General features: G+C 49.4%; 2 protein-coding genes across 2 annotated transcripts; one reads left to right on the forward strand and one right to left on the reverse strand.

Annotated features, from left to right (window-relative positions):
- Window positions 1-966: 966 nt before the first annotated feature.
- Window positions 967-3,207, reverse strand: Foxd2 (forkhead box D2). Its single transcript, XM_053743281.1, is given in 7 exon segments — window positions 967-2,372; window positions 2,375-2,848; window positions 2,850-2,891; window positions 2,894-2,953; window positions 2,955-3,142; window positions 3,145-3,177; window positions 3,180-3,207. Coding segments are annotated over 7 exon segments (1,476 nt in total). The 3' UTR covers window positions 967-1,721.
- LOC124963320 (serine/arginine repetitive matrix protein 1-like) lies at window positions 3,206-6,839 on the forward strand. Its single transcript, XM_047523011.1, has 4 exons — window positions 3,206-3,294; window positions 3,409-3,535; window positions 3,741-4,015; window positions 6,773-6,839. The coding sequence occupies exons 1-4, from the start codon at window positions 3,206-3,208 to the stop codon at window positions 6,816-6,818; spliced, it is 537 nt and encodes a 178-aa protein (XP_047378967.1). The 3' UTR covers window positions 6,819-6,839.
- Window positions 6,840-20,814: the final 13,975 nt, after the last annotated feature.

Raw genomic sequence — 20,814 nt, forward strand, 5'->3', positions numbered from 1 at the left:
ATTCATGCCTTCCCCTCTGTTACCTGTGCCAAGAGCGGGGGAGTGGTGCCTAAAGGCCCTACCACGGCTAAAGAGAAACCTCTCTCCTCTCAGAGAGCGTAACCAAGTCGACACACACCCACAGAAAATGTTCATGGACATATGTAGAAATAAAACACAGATATTCTGAAATACAATGCACACACACACACACAGACACGTACACAAACCCCAAACACAAAACAATCCAAGTTCCATAAAAGCCCCTGCACACATCTATACAGAGGCACACAGAATAAGCATCAAGAGACTTATTCACCTTGTACTCAGTGGATTTGGAGTTCAAGAGCACTTAGCACCCAGATCTACCCCAGGCCATGCTAAATCTGAACAAGAAGAAGGTAAGACTTCTCAGGTGCATTTGAAACAGAATCCCTTTGCCCCAATTCCATGGTGAAAACCTTCCTAGTACCAGAGTGAAAATGAAAGTGCTGGAGGGGTCACTGGCTTTCCAGAGACCTGGCCCCATTAGCAACTGAAGGCCAAGGTCACAGTGCCCACAGTATCTGATAAACCCAAACCCTCCTCCGTCTGCCTGGCCCTTCCTCACTCCCCCTATGCTGGGGAGCTTGGGGTCTTCTAGGAGAGTCCCCAACAAGGACAAGGGAGTGCAGGCAAGCAGACTGAGCTGGTAACTGCCGAAGTTCGTGTATATTTATTCAATTGACACCAATGGGAAGGGAGGAAGGAGACAGATTTTTTTTCTTCCACACAAACCATCAGACAATTTCACAGAGTCTTCCCTAAGCAGAGGAGTCTAAATCAATGCACACCAGTGGACAGAGAACAGAGAACAGCCTGCTGTACAGATATTTACACATAATTACAGGACCCCCTGACACAGCTCTGTGCCCTTGCCCACCCCACCCCCACCTTTCCAGTCCCTGACCCAGACCCTTCTTTCCCACCCGACCTCATTGCCTTTAACTACAATAAATATCCCAGGGCCTGGGACTGAGGAGGAGGCTGAGAGGGCTGCTGGCCCTGGATGGCTGGCCCCAGTCAGCCACAGGAACAGGGGAAGTTCCTTGAAAAGCACCCAAACACAAAAGAGAAAGGATTTTTCCTCATGGACTGGAATCTGGGGTTTCTGCAAAGATTGTGGCGACCCCCTGCTTCACATCTCCGTTCAGCTTCGCCTGTGTAGATACTGCTTTAGGCTTTTGAGGGAACGCTTCCTTGGAGAACAGGAAAAAAAAACCTTGAATTTTTCTTTTAAGCACAAGCGGATAATAGATGTTGTTAAATTATAATATTGGACAAGCAGGGTCTCAAAGTTGAGGAAGGAAGAAAGGGAGACCTCTCAGTGCCCTTGGTGTTTCTGGCGGGATCCGCAGGGCCTGGGCAGGCATGTCTCGGGGAAGGCATTCTTCCGGGGTTGCGGAGCAGAGGCAGGCAGGGAAAAATCGAAGGTTCCCCCTCCCTCATTTGCTGCTCAAACAGGAATGGGATCTTGACTTGGGACCACTTAGCTTAAACCTGGGCCTCGCCCTGAGCGATGGAGCCCGCTTCGTCCCAATCTCAGCGAGATTCTGAGCGTGGAGCCTGAAGTGCCAAGTCACGCGCGCCGGCCCAGGTCTGGAGGCTCTTCATAAATAGACTCCCTGAGTTCCGCTGGGACCGCAGGAGCTCCCGGGAGAGGCTTAGGAGTGCGGGCCTAACTGGCCCTGGGTCCGCTGCGGTCAGAAGTGGCAGCCACTGAGGCCGGCGACTTTGCCGGCAAACGGTGGCCCTGTGGACAGGAGCGCGTCCCCGGGGTGTGAGAGGCGGATGTGACCCGCCACCGGAGCCAGGGCTGGGGCAGTCAGCATGGCCAAGACCTGGGCTTGACCCCCAGGTCCTGCAGCTGCCCCAAATGGCGATCCTGGGGAGCCCTCGCCACTGCCGGGGGGTGCTCCCCCGCCACCACCGTGGCCCATGATGTGGTCTATAGAGAAGGAAGGCCTCTGCCCTGCCCCTGCGCCACCGCCGCCCGCACCACCTCCCGCGTCCGTCTTGAGGCCCTGGCGCAGGAGTGCGGTGGACAGACCGGCCGCTGTGCCAGCTGCGGGAGGGCTCAGGGACGCAGGGTAGAAAGCTTTGGCGCAGCTCAACTCCGCGCCTAGGAAGGCGGGCAGGCCAGAGGGGCCCGGGCCTGACCCTGGGGCAGGCGCAGGGGCTGGAGCCGAGGCTGCACCAGCGAACACCGAGGCCGTCGGAGGGTCCGGGTGGAGGCGCAGCGGCGCGGCCTGGGGAACCGACAGCTGGCAAGGCGCGGCGGCGGCTGCGGCAGCGAAGGCGAAGGCGTGCGGGTGCGGATGCGGGTGCGGGGCCGGTCCCGGTGGGGGGTGCGCCGTAGGCCGGGGAGTGCCAGCCCATAGCCATAGCCGTAGGCGCCATAAGCGGCGAAGCCTGGTAGGAAGGCGCCGGGGTCCCCGGCCGCTGCAGCTCCGCCACGCAACAGAAGCTCTGGGTGAGGGTGCGGGTGTGGATGCGGCGGCGGTAAAGGCTGCCGCTTGAAGCGCTTGCGGCGCCGCAGGAAGCTGCCGTTGTCGAACATGTCGGCCGACTCGGGGTCAAGCGTCCAATAGTTGCCCTTGCCCGGGTTGCCGGGTTCGCGGGGGATCTTGACGAAGCAGTCGTTGAGTGAGAGGTTGTGGCGGATGCTGTTCTGCCAGGCGGGGAACTTCTCCCGGTAGTAGGGGAAGCGGCCGCTGATGAACTCGCAGATCTCGCTCAGCGTCAGGCGCTTCTTGGGGCTCTGCAGGATGGCCATGGTGATAAGCGCGATGTATGAGTAGGGTGGCTTTACCAACGGGCTCCGCGTCGCCCGCGCCCCCCGACGGTGGTCCGGGCCCCGGCCCCGCCGCGCCCACGGGGCCGCGGCCGCGCCTGGCCCTGGGCTTCCCGCTGAGGCCGCCGCCCCCCGGGGCGCTTAGAGCGCGAGGCTCGCCGTCAGAGCTGCCACCCGACTCCTCCTCGTCCTCTGCTACGTCTGCCTCGGCTTCCTCCGGAGGAGGCTCGTGGCCGTGAGGGAGCACGTCCCGGGGGCGCGGGGCCCGGAGCGGGCTGGGAGCTCCCCCCCAACCGCTGCCGCCGCCCACCACGTCTATGTCTGCGTCGGCTCGGACAGTGCGGCCGGGGAGCTCTCGGAGGAATGATCTCGCAGCAAGCAGCTGCCAGGGTCATGGTGCCGCCGCCGCCGCCGCCGCCGCCGCCGATCTCCGGCTCCGCTCCGGCCGCGGCTCCGGCTCGGGCCGCGCTGCTATGGGGCGAGTGTGTTTTGCGCGCGGGCGGGGAGGGGGCGGGGGACTGAAGCGGACAGGGAGGGGTGTCCCCCAGCTTCGCAGCGCCCCCTGGTGGCCTAACTCCGCCGGTCTCATCCTGCAGGGCGCACCCAACTGGCCGCTCCCTCAGCTGCCCCGGGAGCCGGAACCGGGACCGACACCCACCGTGCAGGCGGAAGGAGCTGAGCCACCCCTTACCCTGGCGAGTCTCCGTCCCTGCTCCCCCAGGGGTGGGAGTCGGGGCTCTACTAAGCCGCTGCCTAAGGCGGAAGAGCCGCGGGCTCTGGGCGGAGCTCCCCGGGTGGGGCGGGGCGGGAGGGGGTGGGCGGAGTGCCCTCACGCAGGGGCCCGGCGGGAACAAACTGCCGCCGCGGCGGGAGCTGGGCTCGCGCGGCTGGAGGCGGGTCCTCTTCCCGCAGCTCCTGCAAGCCCTAGGCTACCCCGAGCCTCCGCCTTCGGGGCGCTCAGTCCTTGGAAGTCAAGGCGGGCCCCAGCCAGAGCTGGTTAGAAGTGGCCCACAGCCCCCACCCCATCATCTCCCCAGACCAGCGCCCTGGCCACCAGCGCCGTTGGAACGCGAGCGGGAGCCTGAGACGCCCAGACCAGCGGCGCCCTCGCAGGGCCCGCCGGAGCCCAAGCGGCTTCCGGCCCGAGGGAAACAGTGATCTCGAGGAGAAAACCTGGCGCTCGCATCCTCGCGCCTCCGAGAGGTGAGATTCTGTCCGCTCCCCTCTCCTTCCCTCCAAGTCCCTCGCGGGGAGACCCAGGGACTGCGCCGCCTGTTCGTGATCCCTCCGTAAAGTTTCTCTGCTGTGTCCCTATTCCTGGGGCGCGGACGGGTCCATGACTCCGGGTTTGCCTGTACTAGGACTGCTTTCTGTCTCAGCTTCCGTTTGTTAGTCTCTGTGACTCTCGCCCTCGGTGAATCTGTCTCGGTTTCCTATGGAAGCTGCATTTGTCCGAATGACGGTGCGTCTGGGAATCCCTCTCAATTTCCCTCTCCCTTACCCCAGTCACACCTCGCCACCGCTCTTGTGACCACTGGACAGGCGGCAGGGCCCCCATGCAGAACTCCCTCAAAGAATCCTGACCCGTGTTGCCTTTCTCTCTCGGGAACTGGTGCACATTAGGTTGGTCTGCTAGCTTTTTCAGCTATCTAGATTCCTGCCCATCCCATTAGGCCTCTTTCTCCTCTAGTCTACTTCCAGGATCCCCCCCAAAAAGTCGCTCCAGCTCAGACTGGGCTCATTATGGGCACCGGACGTGGGCCAGAGCTGACCGCTGCCCCCACAGCGCCGCACAGTGGACAACGCTTGAGCATTGGCAGCCTGAGTCTCAACTGCCAGCCACTATTAAAAGGCTGTGTGACCCTTTTGGGTAACTTCCTCTTCTGAGCCTCAGTTTCCTGATCTGCAGAGCAGACCCAAGAATCAGGCTACTGGGGGTTCCAGTTGTGGCTTCAGTACTTAGCAGCTGTCACGAAAGTTTCTTAAACTCTTTAACTGTCTCCTCCTCTGTAAAAATGAAATTAAAAACACCTACTTCATGACTGATATGTAAAAGTAACAGTATTCTAGACTATTTATGGGGAGGGAATTGAAAGCACTTTATAGAATCTTGGGACGCTGTTCTTTGGGAGAGAAAAGAGTTAGGGTAACAGTAGTCTCTCAGCTGGATCCCTAGCCCTGGCCCATCTCCAGACTGCTATTGGTACCATCTCCAGTCACTGTGCTGAATTCAGTTCTCTATAGCTAAACTAAGAGCAGGGTGGGAGGGATTTGCAGTCTAGTGGGCTGGTTCTTAGGAAGGTGGATGAGGGGGTAGAGGAATTCTCTTATTTAACAGCAGCCTCCAATCAATGGAAGGGTCTAGTGTAAACCCAACTCCCCAGCCCCGTTGACAGGGCTACAGAGGCCCAGAGAAGGGTGAGAGGATTTGTCCAGGCTCCTGCAACAAGAGAGAGCAGGGCTGGTTTGCAACCCCTGTCATGGAACCCTCCCAATCGAATTTTTGAGTTTCCTAAGCTAAGAGCAGAAGAGAGTGAGAAACAGAGCTTAGCTGCTTATATCCAGTGAGAACAAGTCCTCTGGGACCTCTGACCAAAGGGATCCACTTGATGTGCTGGGTCTGCATAAACAGAACATCGGGAGAAAAAAGAAGAGGTCCAATCCTCAAATCAGGGAAGTAAGTTGGACAGGGACTAGTGGCCCCAGAATTTGAATTCCCAGGGTGGCCCTGCCCTCCAAAGAAACAAACAAAAGAAGTTTTGGAGAGACATTTCTTAACATAAGTGTAGATAAATTTACATACCTGAGGTTGCTAGATTTAGCAGATTTATTTTATCTGGCAACTCTGCACATACCTCAAACTTGCTTTCTACTACAGGGAGATCTCTCCCTCTCCCTCTCCCTCTCTCCCTCTCCTCTCTCTCTCTCTCCCTCTCCCCTCTCTCCCTCTCTCTCCCTCTCCCTCTCCCTCTCTCCCTCTCTCTCCCTCTCCCTCTCCCTCTCTCCCTCTCTCTCCCTCTCTCTCTTCCTCTCCCTCTCCCTCTCCCTCTCTCCCCCCCTTCTCTTCTCTCTCTCTGTCTCTCCCTCTCCCCACTCCTCCCTCCCCTCTCCCTTCTCCCTCTCCCTCCCTGCCTCCCTCTCCTCTCTCCTCTTTTCTCCCCCAGGACCTCACCTACAGATACACCATCAACCACTCACTAACTCTAACACAGCTGAGCTCTGCTGGTGTTTAAATAAATGGAAAGAAGAACAGCACTGACATTATCCTATTCCATTTCACCTTCTGAATGTCTTAATTTCAACAAAAGTTTGAAATCAGAAAGAATAGCTTCTTGCCTTACCAACACTCTCATTCCCCAGACTCTAGCTCCCTGTGCAGCTTCAGGGTAGGACTGGTTGAGGCATTTGCTGCCCACATCCCCCGGTTCTAATGCTCCAAACAAGATGCCATACCAACCAGCAGCAGCCACCAGCCCCTGCCTCTGTGTGGCTCTGCTGCGCATTAGCTGCTCCTGAGACCAACTTTGGGAAAAGGGAGTATAAATTCCCCAGCTTTTGTTCTGTAGGATGGGTCACGACCTTAAGGAATCATTCAGACTCTTCACACACACTTTTACAGTAAAACTGTAAAAATCATTCAGACTTTTACACACACATTTTCTGGAAGCTGAGGTCCAGAAGAATATGGTATTCGTCAGGCTTTTGAGGGACCCTAAGTTGGGATGAACCCAGGTGACTGGACTCTCAGCCCACAAGTCATGGATTTATCCAAATAACTGCTTCCCTGAGGAAGCGCCCCTCTTTCCTGGGGAGGGGATTTCTGGTAGCCTCATATCCCTTTAGAACTGGGCAATTTGTTTTAAGCAATGCCAAGAGTAAGTACTCTGGAGGGAAGGGAGAAGGGTCCCTCAGGAGGCAACCCTGGGATTCAGGGTTCCTTTTGTTTTCTTCCCTTCTCAGTGGTCCCTGCCTTTCCTGCCTGTACGTTCTCTACAGCCTCCTGTGAGTTGTTGTACCCTCCGCAAAATCTTGAACACCTTCACCTACAGGTACCTACTGTAGCCTCAGCCTCCAACCAGCCAAGGTTTCACAATTCTTGATTACAATGTATTGGTTTGATTGGTGGTCCCCAGCCTCCTCCTTCGTCTGCCTCACTGCCTATCCACCTTCATTGAGCAACGCTGAAAGTTAAGAGGAAGCTTTGTGGGGAGAGGGTGTGCGATTCCTGTGGAGAAGTTGTTGGGTGTTTATTGCAAAGTATGTTGTTTTCAATGGTTCCCAGGCCGTCTGTCCCTCCCCTTCATATGGGCCCTGTGAACTGGCCATTCTCGGCTCAGGGAAAATAAAGCCCTCCAGCGGTTACGTGAATATAGTTAAGTCAGTCATGAAGCTCAGAGTTGCACTGCTGGAGGACTTTGTCCGAAGACTCACGCTGAACTACAGCAGGCGGCCTTCGGGGTTTCAAGTTCGCAGAGCGCTGGGGGTCTGCTCCTCCTCGCGGTGAGCCGGCCCACCGAGGCCTCAGCTGGACCCGGCAGGACGCCCACACACTTCTCCAATTTCTTTCACCAAACCAGCCAGCCTCAGGGAAAGCGGAGAGGCGGACACTAGCCTCTTCCGGGCTCCCTACAGGGTTCAGTTCTGGAACGAAGGATGTGTTTGGCCGCAGCTGGTCTCGCAACCCTTTGCTCCATCTGTATCTAAACCTGCTCTGGAGAGTTCGGCGCCCCTTGGCTCAGGTCGGAAGCTGGACACTCCAGATCCCACAGAAGTGGCACTCGGGCGGTGCGATTGGGCTGTCCGCAGGCTGGGAGATGACTGCAGTGAGCGCGTAGTGATCCTCCAGCCCATCTGCTCACCCCCAGGCGCCTCTGCTGTAGCCCCACACTTTGTCAGCATGACAAAGTTCAAGAATTTCCGAATTTCTGTCTTCCTCTCCTTCCATTACTCCTGGCCACTGTTGGCACCCTGCTAGCCTCCTCCGTCCTGGACTACGTGGTTGAGGGCTTGCTCTAGCTACCTATGGCCCAAGTGGTGCGAGGCTATGGAGCCCGTCAACTCCCATTTGTGGGAAGAGGGTTGCCGGCTTAGGAGGGGTTGAAAACCGCGCTGTTACTGTACTACAGTGAGCACCCGCTCAGCAGATTCTGAGTTCCTGGTGAGCGCTGAGCGCTGCGGTAGGGCAGGTTTCACAGGATGCAGAGCAGAGTTGCTGCCGCCAGAAGAATGGGGGCCCTTCTAGGTCTGCTGGAGCAAGCTCCAGTTCTTAAAACACTCTGGTAGGTTCCTAGGTCCTTGGGTTCAGGAGTCAGTCCACGTATGTATGCCTTCTCTCAGGAGGAAAGTGGCTCTGTGGCTGAGTATGCTCCTAAACGAGGGTCCCCAGTCTTGCGTCCTCCCCTACTGATCTCACGCTCTGTGCCTGCAGGGCCAGGGTGATCCGGGACTTCCCTGAAAGGTTGAGCATCCTCCAAAGTCCGATTCCGCGGAGACCTGGTCAGAGAATGCAGTCCCACTCTAGGCCAGCAGCAAGACCCCTGCAGGGAAGAAGGGTGTGCCAAGATGCTGATCAGTGACTATGTCTGGGAGAGAAAGGAGGGCACTACTGGAGAGCCAGCAGTCTGGCGCCTGGCTTTCTTCCTACCAATCACAGGCTACCTGCTACAGCAGTGGCACTTTGGAACTGATGCTCTTTGGAGGGTCCTGGATTGGAGCAGGGCAGGAGGGAGGGTGCCTAGCCATAGGGACCTGGTTCCCCTAGATGACACCATCACATTTAATTTTTCAGAATCCCAGTGTGACTGGTGAGGCTGTAGGTCCCCATGTAGGCAGGGAGATACAGCCGAGTCCTCGTATCCTGTGGAGTGAATGCAGAGCCACATCAGCCTGGCAGAATCTGAGCCCAGATGGGGTGGGACACCCACCAGAGCCATGGTCCAGCTGCGGTAACGCTAGTGGTGGATTCCTGGGGAACAGCGACCTCTGGAGGAGCCTCGCATCTACACAGTCAGGAACTTCACAAGGTCTGAAACCAAAGCACCCCTTTCCCAGTTCACCTCCATCCATCCCTTTGGCAAAGTCATCCAGAGGTTCAGTCTTTGGCGTCTGCTCATTGCTTACATTTGTTTCCTTTTCCACTTCCTACCCCGGCTTCAAATTCCTGCTCAAATCCTGCCTCCTCTTGTGAAAGAAACCTCCATAACCCAGCCTGTCCTCACCTCTTCTGAGCTCCTCAAAAATCTAACACCTATACCCTCCACCTCAGGTTTGCTCAGCACTGTGGAGCTCACCTGCTTCCTGCTCACTATTCTCCAAAGACACCTTTAATCCACTCCACCCACCCTTTGGTGGCAAGCTGGATAGGCAGTTTTCTCTCTCCCCACACATACTAGTAAATAAAGACTGAAGTCATTTGTCCCAAAATTTGACTGTAGATTTTTCAAAGTTCATTTCTCAGGGAGGAAAATTGAGACCCAGAGAGAAAGTGGACTTGTCTGAGGTCACACAGCCAGTGGGTAGTAGAGGTAGAAGTGGATCCCTAATATCTGGTTTCCTAACCCAGAGTTCTCTCCATCTCTACTAGATGGGGAGCAAGTAATGTGGGGGAGGCCTCGCTGGGGGAGCTTGGACACAGGAGGGGAGAAATGAAAGGAAGAGATTGGAGGAGGGGTCACTGCTCCCTCCTGGAGGAAAGCAGGAAGCACAGTTGTGCTGGGAGGTCAGACCTTTCCTTCCCCCAACCCCAGCCCAGATTAAGCTACTTCAAAGGGCTCGTTTTCAGAGGTTGGCCGAAAGTCTTACATAAGCAGGTAGGTGGGGGCCTGAGGCTGGGAACAGCCTCAACTCAGGCAAACACCATCCTCCCTCATCAACCACTGAGCCTTGCCCAAGGGAGGGAGAGGCTCAGATCTCTTCTAATACACCTCCAGAGAGCACTGTTGAGATCACAGATCAATAAGAAGAGGCCTCCTGGTACAGAAACCTGAATCATTTGCAGGATTTCTTCCCTTTCTGGGGACAGTGCTTTTCTGCACAGGATACCTGGCAGCCTGGTCCTGCTTACTTATCCAGCCTTTCCTCCAACCCCTGCACTGCACTCACACCTCATTTGCTCTTACCTGTTCACTTTTGACCTAACTCATTCCTCCTAATTCTTGGAACATTTCAAATGTCAAGCTTTATTAACCACTTTCCCTGACAACGCCAGACTGTGAGGGGCTTCCACCCTGGGCCCCCAAAGCTCTGTTTAGGAGTGACCATTGTCAGGAAATGTCTTCCAGTCCATAACTTGCAATGGACTGTGAGCTCTTTGAAAACAAGGATTATATTATGCTCATCCTCATCTTTCCTTTGCTATAAAATGGGGATAATAATTGTACCTACTTCATTGGGGCTTTATGAGGATTAAGTGAGATAGTGTGTATAAACCACTTAACCCAGTGCCTGAAACTCTAAAAGACTCAGTAAATGTTTTGTATCATTACTGTTAATCACTATACCCCCTGCCAGGCAGAAAGCCTGATACATAGTAAGAGCTTAATTGGTGTTAGGTATGTGGGCACTTGAATGAAAGAATGTGTGAATGATGTGACTTCTTCCTTTTCCAGAGAGCAGCTTGGACACACCGATAGAAGTATGTGTTCTCTGAGAACAGAGATGGGTCCTCCTCCATCAGTCCCCATCCCTGAGAGGAGGAGAACTTGTCTCTAGTTTCAGAACTAGAACCCCCTAATCCCATATTAGTGGCTTAAGTAAGATTGATAGTTAATAAGACTTTTCACATCTGTGCAGACAATTCAGGATGACAGTTCAGTAATCTCAGAGACCCAGGATCTGCCTCTCCTGTGGCTCTGTTCTTTGTGAAAGTCAAATCAACTAACAGAAATTCAACAGAGGGAAACAGTCTAGAGAAAGAGTGCACATGCATGTGGGTGTGTTACTAGGGGATTGAACCCAGGGGTTCTCTACCACTGAGCTGCACCCCCAGCCCTTTTGATTTTTTAGTTTTGAGATGGAGTCTCACCAAGTTGCCCAGCTGGCTTCAAACTTGTTATCATCCTGCCTCAACCTACCAAGTAGCTGGCATTAAAGGCAAAATATACCACTGTTCCCAGCTAAAACAGAGCCTTAAGAACAGTCTCTGGTTCCCTGGATTCAGCTCTGACTGAAATTTGTCCATGATGATCCCTAACCCCAGCGGTCCTTGAGTTCTTCTCTGTGCTCTTTGCCTCACTTTCTACCTTTTAAAATGGTTATGACAAATCAAATCATCTACCAGACTAAACCCTGTTGAAATCTTTCGGGAGGCCCCCATTGCCTGCGATACAAAGTCACTCTCCTTTGTATGATGAACTGAATGAATATACAGGTTTGGGCTGTCTCCGATCTCTGTTTAAAGGAAACCTCTCCTGCTGTGCTCCATGTGGTCCATGGGACTGTCCAATCTGTCTACCTCCCACTTACCCCAAGAGCAGACAGGCAACCTGGCTGGATCAGCATTGCTAGTCCAGGACCAATGATTGATCTAAGCAGTAATAAGTGGCCTAAGCCGAGCAAATCACTCTTTCTGCATGATTTGACACATACTGCTGGAACTTGGAAATACATATATATAGACTATGGGATTCTGGTATGTATGCAGTTTGGGATCTGGGAAGAGTACTTCTCCTTTTGAATTGGAAGACAAGCATGCAGGCTTAGCTGCCAGAAGCCATCTTTCCCGCCACATAGAGAATGCTGTCTGACATTGAAGCCCACACACAGAGAACCAGCCTATACCAAGAGATGGAGTCTTAATAACAGTGTTTGAATCCCTAAACCCAGCTCTGCCTGAAACTAGAATCCTTGGACTTTCCAGAGACATGAAAGGAGTCTTCCCTTTTGCTAAGAAAAAGCGAGTTGAATTTCACAAATAGCAGAGCTGCAGGAGAGGAAGAGCCTGGATTCCCGAAACCACCGAACTGCCACACCACCCTGAACTGCCTGTAGACTTTATGTGAAAAGGACATAAATGTCAATCTTGTTTAAGCCATTAATGTGGCATGGGGGTGGAGGGCAATCTGTCACTGACAACCAAACCTAATCCTAAATAATATAGGAAGGGATGGCAAAATGTCATATAGACAGACACAAAGGAAAGGTCTGGGGTTGTTAGCCTAGATATAAATGGTGGGCACAATCACCATCTCCAGATTCTTACAGGGCTGACCTGGACCAAAGAAACCAAAGCAAATGAGAGCCAGAAGGCTGTGTTGAGACTTCCTTTCTGTGATTCCATTGCAAGGAAAATACTCTTAACAGGACTGTGCCTCAGAGATGCAGTAGGTTACCCTGTTGGCCAGGAGCTCCCCATCACCAGGAGTGTTTGAATAGAGGCTGAGTCATCCAAGTGCAGCAGAAAGAGTTCAGGTCTTAGAGTTGGATTCACATTATGCTTTTATCACTTACTAGTCTCAGACAGTAATGTCTAAGCTCTTTCCTTGTTTGTAAATCGTTCAGATATCTGTGTTGGACACTGGGACCAAGGAAATTGCTTAGCCCACCTCAGTGGCTCCTGAGACCTAGCACTCTAACTAGAGCCAGGATGAGTCAGGATGTCTCAGCAAGGTTCCTCTTCCTCCCCTTCAACCTTGATATGCCTGGGGATGCCTGTTCTATCCTGCTGGGAGAATGTACCTTCCCCTGGTTTGTTCTGAAACTGGAGAGGAGCAGTGAGGCCTGAATCAAAAAGTGGGCTCTACTCCCAGCCCTGCCTCTCTCTATCTTCCTGCATGACCTCAGGCATGAACCATCTCTCCCAGGGCCTCAGTTTCCTTATCAGACAAGTGAGAAGTGCATCCCTGGTTTCAGACAACCTGACTGTAGGATCGGAGTTCTTACTACTATGTCCTACCTACAGTTCTGAATATGAGCAGTTACCATTGACAGCAATATTAGTAATGTCACTGAAAGGCTTTGCCCTTCCCAGTCCCCTTGGAGCTGCCAGGACAGGTGCCTCCTCATGCCTGGCCTACATCAGCCCCAAATGGCACTGACTGCTACCTGAGCTGACATCTGGTCCAACCAGATGTCTGGTCCAACCCAGAGGCTTCCAGGCTGCTGAGAGCCTTGTTTCCATCCATGGAGTTTGGCTCCCCATTCATCACATACATGCCTTCACAGGGGTCTCTGATCTTCCCCCATCCACTTCCTCCATCAACCCGAGGCCACTCATATTTGGGGGAATTGAAGGCAATGAAATGGGAAATCTAAGGCAGATCTTAGAACATGATCCTGCAGTCAGAAGACAGGAGTCCAAATGGGGTAAGCGCAGCATGCATCAGAGAGCCTGGAGGCCTGAAAGGTGTGCTTCTCCACACCTGCCACTGATGCCCAGGGCTGGGGTAGAAGATAGAGGAGACATCACCTGGGACAGCATGATAGCCAGGGAACGGGCACCAGGATGGGAAAGACAAGAACTCAGGCATCTCTAATCAGAAGCCAAAATACCTGATGAGGGGACCTGGCAACACTGGCAGGAAGGCCCTGAGCAGGAGGGTGAAGGAGTTGGAGAAGATAAAAAAAAAACCTGACCATAGTCACCAAGGGTCCCTTTGAGAAACAAAAGGGGATAGCTAATGAAAGAGCCAGTACACAGGGAGCTCAGTGCCCTTACAAGGGCTGCATGGAAATCTACTTTTAGAGATTTCTCCTGAAGAAATGTCTGCACCCATATGGTATGGAATACGTACAAGCTCTCCTTGAAACACTGTTTGGAGTGCTAAAAGGTTGGAAATGATATAAATGCCCCTCAATAAGGGGACGGCTAAGCAAAGAATAGCACTTCCACAGAATAGATACTATGCTGTGTAAAGTAGAATAAAGAAGCTCTTTATTGATCTGAAAGAGCTCTAAGGTATGTTGTAGAGTGAAAAAAATTAAGATATGGAACAATGTAAACATTTATGCTTCTAATGGTTGGTTTTTTCCTTTGAAGAGAAAAATCATGTCATTGCTTTCTATATGCAACAGAAATGTCTAGAAGGATGAATAAAAATGAATAACTGCTTATCTGTTAGGGCAATTAGGAAACAAGAATGGAAGAGAGAACTTTCATGGGATAGTTCAAAAGTTATTTATTTCTTGGTACAGGGGATTAAACCCAAGAGTGCTTTACCACCAAGCTACATCCCTAGCCCTTTTTGCTTTTTTTTTTTTTTTTTTTTTTGAGACAGGGCCTTGCTAAGTTGCTGAGGCTGGCCTTGAAATTGCTATCCTCTTGCCTCAGCCTCCAGTTGCTGGGATTAAAGGTGTATACCACTACACCTAACATTCATGGAATACTTTTAAAGCCAAGTGAATATATTACCTATTCAAAAATAAATGCTTTAAAAGAAAAATTGAATCATTCCAATAAAGGATAAATGTGCAGCACATACAATAATAAAAACCATTGCTCTAGACAACACTAAAATCATTGCTAGGAGCAACAATAAAAACACTTCCTATGGACTCCAGCCTGAAAATATAGTTGGTGGATGTGAGTATTGAAGACAGAGGATGTGCAAGCCAGATTTGTGGTATCTGTAAGGGTCCACCACTGGCCCACCAGAAGGGAAGTAGGCAAGACAGCTAGGTGGGACCCCAGATCTGCCACCCTTCCCTCCTGTTCTGCTCCCTTTCTTCTGTCTTTGACGGCCTCCCTCCCTCCCTTAGTTCCACATAAATTGCTTTAAAAGTAATCAGTTTTTTTCAGTTGGCCAGGTTAGGCAGGGATTAGGATGGAGGGAGGAAGAGGGGTTTTCATAGGAACCAGAGGAGTAGCACCTCCCTTCCTTTCCTTCGAACCCAACCCAGAACCAAGCTCCTCCAGGAAGCCTTGCCTTTGTGAGCCCACAAGGCCCCACTTGCACTCCTCCATCCCAGCAAGTCATGGAGATAGATGCTCAGGTTGTGGCCTGTGTCTCCTCCAAGAAGAGTTCAGATCTCCTATCTCTGATTTTCTTCCTCAACCACCTACAACCTAAGGACAGCCCAGGCCAAAGGCCCAGACTGCCCAGTGAGTGAGATAGTTTAGGAAAGAAAACAGGTCCTATCTGGGAAGCCCACATTCAAGCAGAGTAGAAAATCTTTCCTGCTGATTACAAAGACCACCCCTACCCAGACACAGAGAATAGGACACATTCTGTCTTCAGAGGACACTAAGGCTGAGGGCAGAGCAGAGGCTCAAACTGGTGAGTGACCAGGTAACCTACAGTTCCCTCATCATATAAAGCACTCTACATACTACATTGTCATATCCACCAATATTTGACTTCTCTGATCTGGGACAGTATCTGCTTCATCTCTGAGCCTGCAGTTGGGGAAAATAGGGCCTGGCACAATCAAGAAGCTTGGGAAAGTTAGGAATTGCTGTGAGGGACAGAAAAAGGAAAGGACTTGTCTTAAGTGTTTGGCCTAGGACTAGACCTCAGTTTTTCTGCCTCCAGCCCACAACACACCCTTTCCTCAGTTTCCCTCTTACAGAGTAGATTAATTCTTTGCACCTGGAACACCCATCCCACTCCCATTCCAAGCTCCCCTGCAGTGGGGCAGCTACCAAGGGCTGCCAAGAAGAAGGGGACGGGAGGAATATGGAAGATCTGGGAGGGCTTCTCAGAGGAGGTGTGAACTGCAGCCAATTTTCCTCTTCCACGCCAGATAATCGGGTTTCCCACTAGAGCAAGTGCCTTTCAGCCACCAGAGCCTCCCCTCCCCACCAGCCCCAGAGAGCATCCAAATGGATCCTGGCTTCATTCCAGTGATTTCCTACTCAAGTCTGGTACACACGAGGTGGCCAATAGGTGGCGCATTTGTCCCCACAAAATTGATCAGGAAGAAGAAGGATGGAGTATAAAAAAAGGAAAGGGAGAGGGGCAGCATGGAGCTGGGAGGGAGCCGAGAACAGAGTGGAGAAAAGAGGAAACCGAAGACCTGTCACCTGGCTCAGAAAGATCCCTTTCAAGATAAGGACTGTGGGTGTGGGGGAGGAGGATGTTGGGGTAAACAGGAAAGTCATTAGTGCCTGGAGTTTTCCATCCAAGTTTCCACCTCCACTTACTTCTCTGAGAAAGGAGAATGACTTCGGAGTCAGACAGACCCAGACTCAAGCTCTGAATGTTTCTTGGCAGTTTGACCTGGGTAAGTCACTGGACTTAAGAACTCCAGGTGCATCATTTATAAAGGTGATGCTTTATAGCTTCTACAAAGGGGTGATAATAATAATCCTAATAGTCTTAATAATGCCATTTTTACATTCTATAAATAAACATTTGATTCTATGAATAAGCATTTGGTGGTGTACTTTTTATATTGCACTCCTGGATTCAATTTGCTGGGAAATTTTCCATCTTCTTTTATATGTGATATTAGACTGTATATAGTAGGATCACTCTTATCAGGTTTTGATAACATAAATAGGTAGGTTGACTTGGGATGATTTCCATTTTTCCTCCTTTCTGTATCAATTTATATAACTAGAAAAATAGTTTCTCTGATGGCTTAACAGATAAAACAGACCAGCGAGGTGCCCTCCAGTGGGAACAGTGAGAAGAACTGCTCTGACAATGTTTTCTTTTTCTTACAGAAGAAGAACTAATCTCATAGGCCTGAGATTAGTTACTCCTTAAATCAGTTGGCCCAGACCAGGAGTCACTAAGTTTTCTGAGTCAGCATGAAGCTATGGCTAAATGGGAAACTTTGTGGTCTTGGTGATTTGGGATTTCAGTCAATGGTTGGCAGTTTCTATGTCTTTGTATGTCTTCATTTCTCCATCTCCACCAAGCCACCATCCTGTTCTACCTGGATACAGCAGGAGCCTTTTAACTGGTCTCTCTCCACCCCAGCTCTCTTAACACCATCTCCATAGCATACATGGGAGCTATGAAATTTCCTCTGAACACAAGTTTGGCTACATCCTATGGATTTTTTTTTTCCAGTGTGAAAATCAAACCTCACACATGCTAGGCAAGTGCTCTACTGCTGAGCTATATCCCCAGTCCCATCCTATAGATTTTAATATATACTGTTCTCATTTTATTGATTTATGAATTCTACAATATTAGTTTTCTTCTAACCAAAGTTATTTATTTAGATAAGCATTTTAAAATATTAATTTGCTTCATTTGAAGTCTGACCCAAGAATATGTTCTTATACATGTAGGAAATTGAGAATTTTTAAATGTTTTTTCATTGCAATGATAATATTAAATACATTAATAAAAGCATAATCAGGGTCACCTAGATATCCTCCTTATAAAAGAAATCTGATATTTAGAATCTTCATTTGCACTTATCAAGTGAGATGGGGCAATATATGTAGATTTTATAAATAAATGCTGCATTTAGGTCAGCTGATGACCTCACCTGTTTCATGAAGGAATAGTTCCAGTTTGTTCAAAAGCAAAAAATGGTGGATGAATTTAGTCATCACACAGCTCAAGGCATTCCAAGCCCAAAAGATCTGCTATGGAAAAATCAACACCACAGTCATGGTGCAAGTGATTTACTTTCAGCTAAATAGTATCTTTTTTTTTAAATTTGATTAATGCTATGAACTTGAATTTTTATGTTGTTGCTCTGTTTGAATTTAATTGATAAAAATGTTTAACAGTTACATAAGAAGTAGAAGCTTAAAGAGTTTGTACCTACACATACTAAGTGACATTATAACAAAAGTTTAAAGTCAATACTAGAGGTCTACATAATTTTTTTCCTTTAAAGTAGACCATATTAACCTCCTTTATCTTGTAAAATACTCCCTCTGCCTCCATACTTCTAGGAACTCTCATAGAGATACTTCACATGGGCTTAAAATAACCCAGTCACTACATTGGAGAACCTCCACATTACCTATTTTTTCTTTCCCAGGTAATTACCTGCATTCCCAGGTGCCCAGAACTCTGAAAGTTGCCTGAATGAGCCTTTCTGTTGTCATCATTGTCAGCGTCCCTACCAAAGGTTCCACTTTCCTCTATACTCAGGCTTCCATGTGCCAGGGTTGCCTTCTTTCATTAGCTGGACCCAGAAAGCCCACAAACTCAGCACCATCTTGGGCCCAAAGCCACTGAAGTTAGGTCACAGCCCCCTCTTGGGGCTTTTCTTCTAGAACTTCTTCTCCTATAAGGAGTTCTCAATGGTCTCCTGCATTCATCCTCCTGCCCACTTACACTGAGCTAGTTTCCCTGGAGGAAGTGCATACTAAGCTGAGAAAATACTTCCCATTCTCCTATTCCCCAATCTCTTCCATAAAAGTTTGCAGAAACACAGTTTTGACTCAAGTATTTCATTGTCAAAATACATGCTTTTCTCATGCTAAAACAGTCATCTTAATTTCAGATGTGCAGTTTCCAAAACAATTTATCTCTGCTGGAACAAGGAAATAAACCAAGAAAAAGGAAGATATGGAATCCAGGAAACAAAGATTCAAAACAAGACAGAGATGGAGGGAATTCCCAGGATAACAGTGAAGGGAAATTCCTGGTCCACATCTGTGCAACAGACATGGAAAGTCAGTCCAGATTGGAGCTGGAGGATGGAGGGATCTGGGAGAGATGCCTCCAGGAAGGTAAAAGCATACAACCAAAAGGAGTAATGGATTTCCCAATAAGTTTGACTCAAAAAAGTCTACCAGAGTGCTATCAGAAGGTATGGGAAGATTTAGCAGTAGGTACAAAGGAAGCTGAGCAAATAAAAAAAACCCAAGACATTATTAACTCTAGGAAAAATAAAAAGTTGCACACCCCAAAAAAGGAGTTGTAATCATGGTGTACTAGTAGTTTATCAAAGAATAATATTTATACAGTAATAATAATGTAAATACTAAGAACTGAATTAACCAAAAGTTAGTGAATAAATGGGAAGATATAGAGATTTTAGAGGTAAATAATCATCTACTATAATAGAAAGTTAATCACTGTTTTAAGAGAGAGGAGTATAAGCATGGAAATATATTCCAAAAGAAACAAACATGAATTGAAAGTAAATGTGTAGGGGAAGATGCAGGTTTCCAAAGAAGGGGGTAAGACACCACTGTAAGCCTTTGATTATTACCTGACTTGTTAGATTATGGGATTATTTCAATTTAGCAAAAGTTAAAGTTAAGCATTTAAAATGTGTCTTCAGAATAAACAACTTGTAGGTTTCTACAAGAATGAAAAGGCAAAGATCTATTTAACAATTTCAAAGGTTCTATTTAGACTATTTTTTCACCTAAAAGGAAAAAGAATGTTGAAATCTTACTGATGGATTAAAAAATGGTGACTTTGAAGACAGAGTTGGGTTAAGTTTTTGTTTTGTTTTTTCCAACATCTGCCAAATGACTTATAGCTTTCCAGACTATGAACTCTCTGAGGACATTAAGAGCATCTTATTTGTATCTCTGTTGGCCTCAGAGTTGAGCACAGAGCCTGGCACACAGCAAGTCCTTGAATAAAGAAAAATTCAGGAGGCATTTTAGAAATAAAAATGTTTCTGACTTTCCAGTTCAGCGGTTACCTTTCTAGAATTTCCCTACAGATATTGCCTTCTTGTCCTCCAAGGGCTCAAAGATCCTGGAACTAAGACCTGGATAGTGATGACAATAGGGGAATTCAGAGATCAGGAAACACTTTCTGACTTCAGGACAGTGAGAAGGTCTTGTCCTTCCTTGGGCATTTCTTGAATTCAGGAGGAATTTATCAACAGGTGCTCTGAGGCAGGAAAAGGGGCTGTAATACCATTTGTGGATTTTGATCTCTGTGGAGCTCTGTTTAGAAAACCCAGGGCTGGATTTTCTGCTGCATGTTGAGTACAGGGAGGTTCAGTCTCCTCAACTGACAAGTGGGGAAATTGCCTCTATGTCCACCTCTTTCTCCTCTTTTTGCCTTTTACACAAGTCACTGTGACGACTGCAAGTAACAATATATTTTTTTTAAAAAGTGCCAAACTACTGCCTACTTAGTCATAATTTGGAAAATTAGGCACAATATTAGTCCCTAGGGATTCATTTGTTCAGTCAACCATTCAACAAATATTAAAAGGCTGCTATACATTAGGCAAACTGGATCTGACAAAGCAGGTAATAGTTGGGGGAAAGGGTCTACACAGGGCACCTTTTACTCCACTGGGCATACCTACTGCCCTACCTCCAAAGACAGCCCTTCCTCCTTCCTAGATTCCCTGTACCTTTGCCCTTTATGATCTGCTCACCCTCGCCCTCCATCACCACCCAAGAGTGATATCTAGGACAGTGCATCAGGCACGTCCAACAAACAAATCACATACTCTCTGGGTTCAAGACGAACCCTGTTCTACCCACTCCCTACCTCTAATCCAGGCCCAACTAGACTGAGAACCCTGGGCAGGAAGCTTGGAAAAGCCTAATACTTACCATTTGGCTCAACATCCAGCTCCCTCCCTCACACTTGAACCTCTGAGTATCCTGCTCAGTGCTGCCCTGTCCTTGGTACTGGGTCAGGCATGAATTAGCTCAGATCAGTGCTGCTGCATCTCAGTTCAGCAGAAGTGGTAAAATAGGGGGCACAGCCTATGATGCATGTCCCACCCCAGAAGTGAAGTTCAGAAGGGTGGTGTGGTCTGTGACCGGCTCACTCTTCTATGGTAGGGAGCCTTACTCTTTTAGACTGAGCCTTCAGCCTGAGCCTGGTGCCTTTCCTCTAGCTTAGTGCACATACTAATCATGAGGGAATTTTGTTAAAATGTAACATCTGAGGTTCAGTGGATCTGTCTGAGGTGGCATCTGAAATCCTGCATTTCTAGGAGCTTCCAGATGATGTTGTTGGTCCACAGACTGCATTTTGAGTACAAGGCTCGACAGCATTTATCTCATTTCTCTGAGCAGTGATAATTAATGTCTTTCCCCCACTGATCTACACACTCCATGAGGCAGTCTTTGCCCATTCGTTCAGCAATGTATCTGCAGTGCCTAACACAGTACTTACCACATTAAATATTCACTCTGAAGAATGAATGAAGGTCAATGCTCC

The sequence above is a fragment of the Sciurus carolinensis genome, chromosome 1 (assembly GCF_902686445.1).
Source record: "Sciurus carolinensis chromosome 1, mSciCar1.2, whole genome shotgun sequence".
Classification (NCBI taxonomy): Eukaryota; Metazoa; Chordata; class Mammalia; order Rodentia; family Sciuridae; genus Sciurus; species Sciurus carolinensis.

Coding starts and splice junctions, on each gene's coding strand:
- LOC124963320 (XM_047523011.1), top strand. CDS start 3,206: ATGGTGCCGCCGCCGCCGCCGCCGCCGCCGCCGATCTCCGGCTCCGCT. Junction 3,295..3,408: donor GCCGCGCTGCTATGGGGCGA/GTGTGTTTTGCG, acceptor CTCATCCTGCAG/GGCGCACCCAACTGGCCGCT. Junction 3,536..3,740: donor CCGTCCCTGCTCCCCCAGGG/GTGGGAGTCGGG, acceptor TGCAAGCCCTAG/GCTACCCCGAGCCTCCGCCT.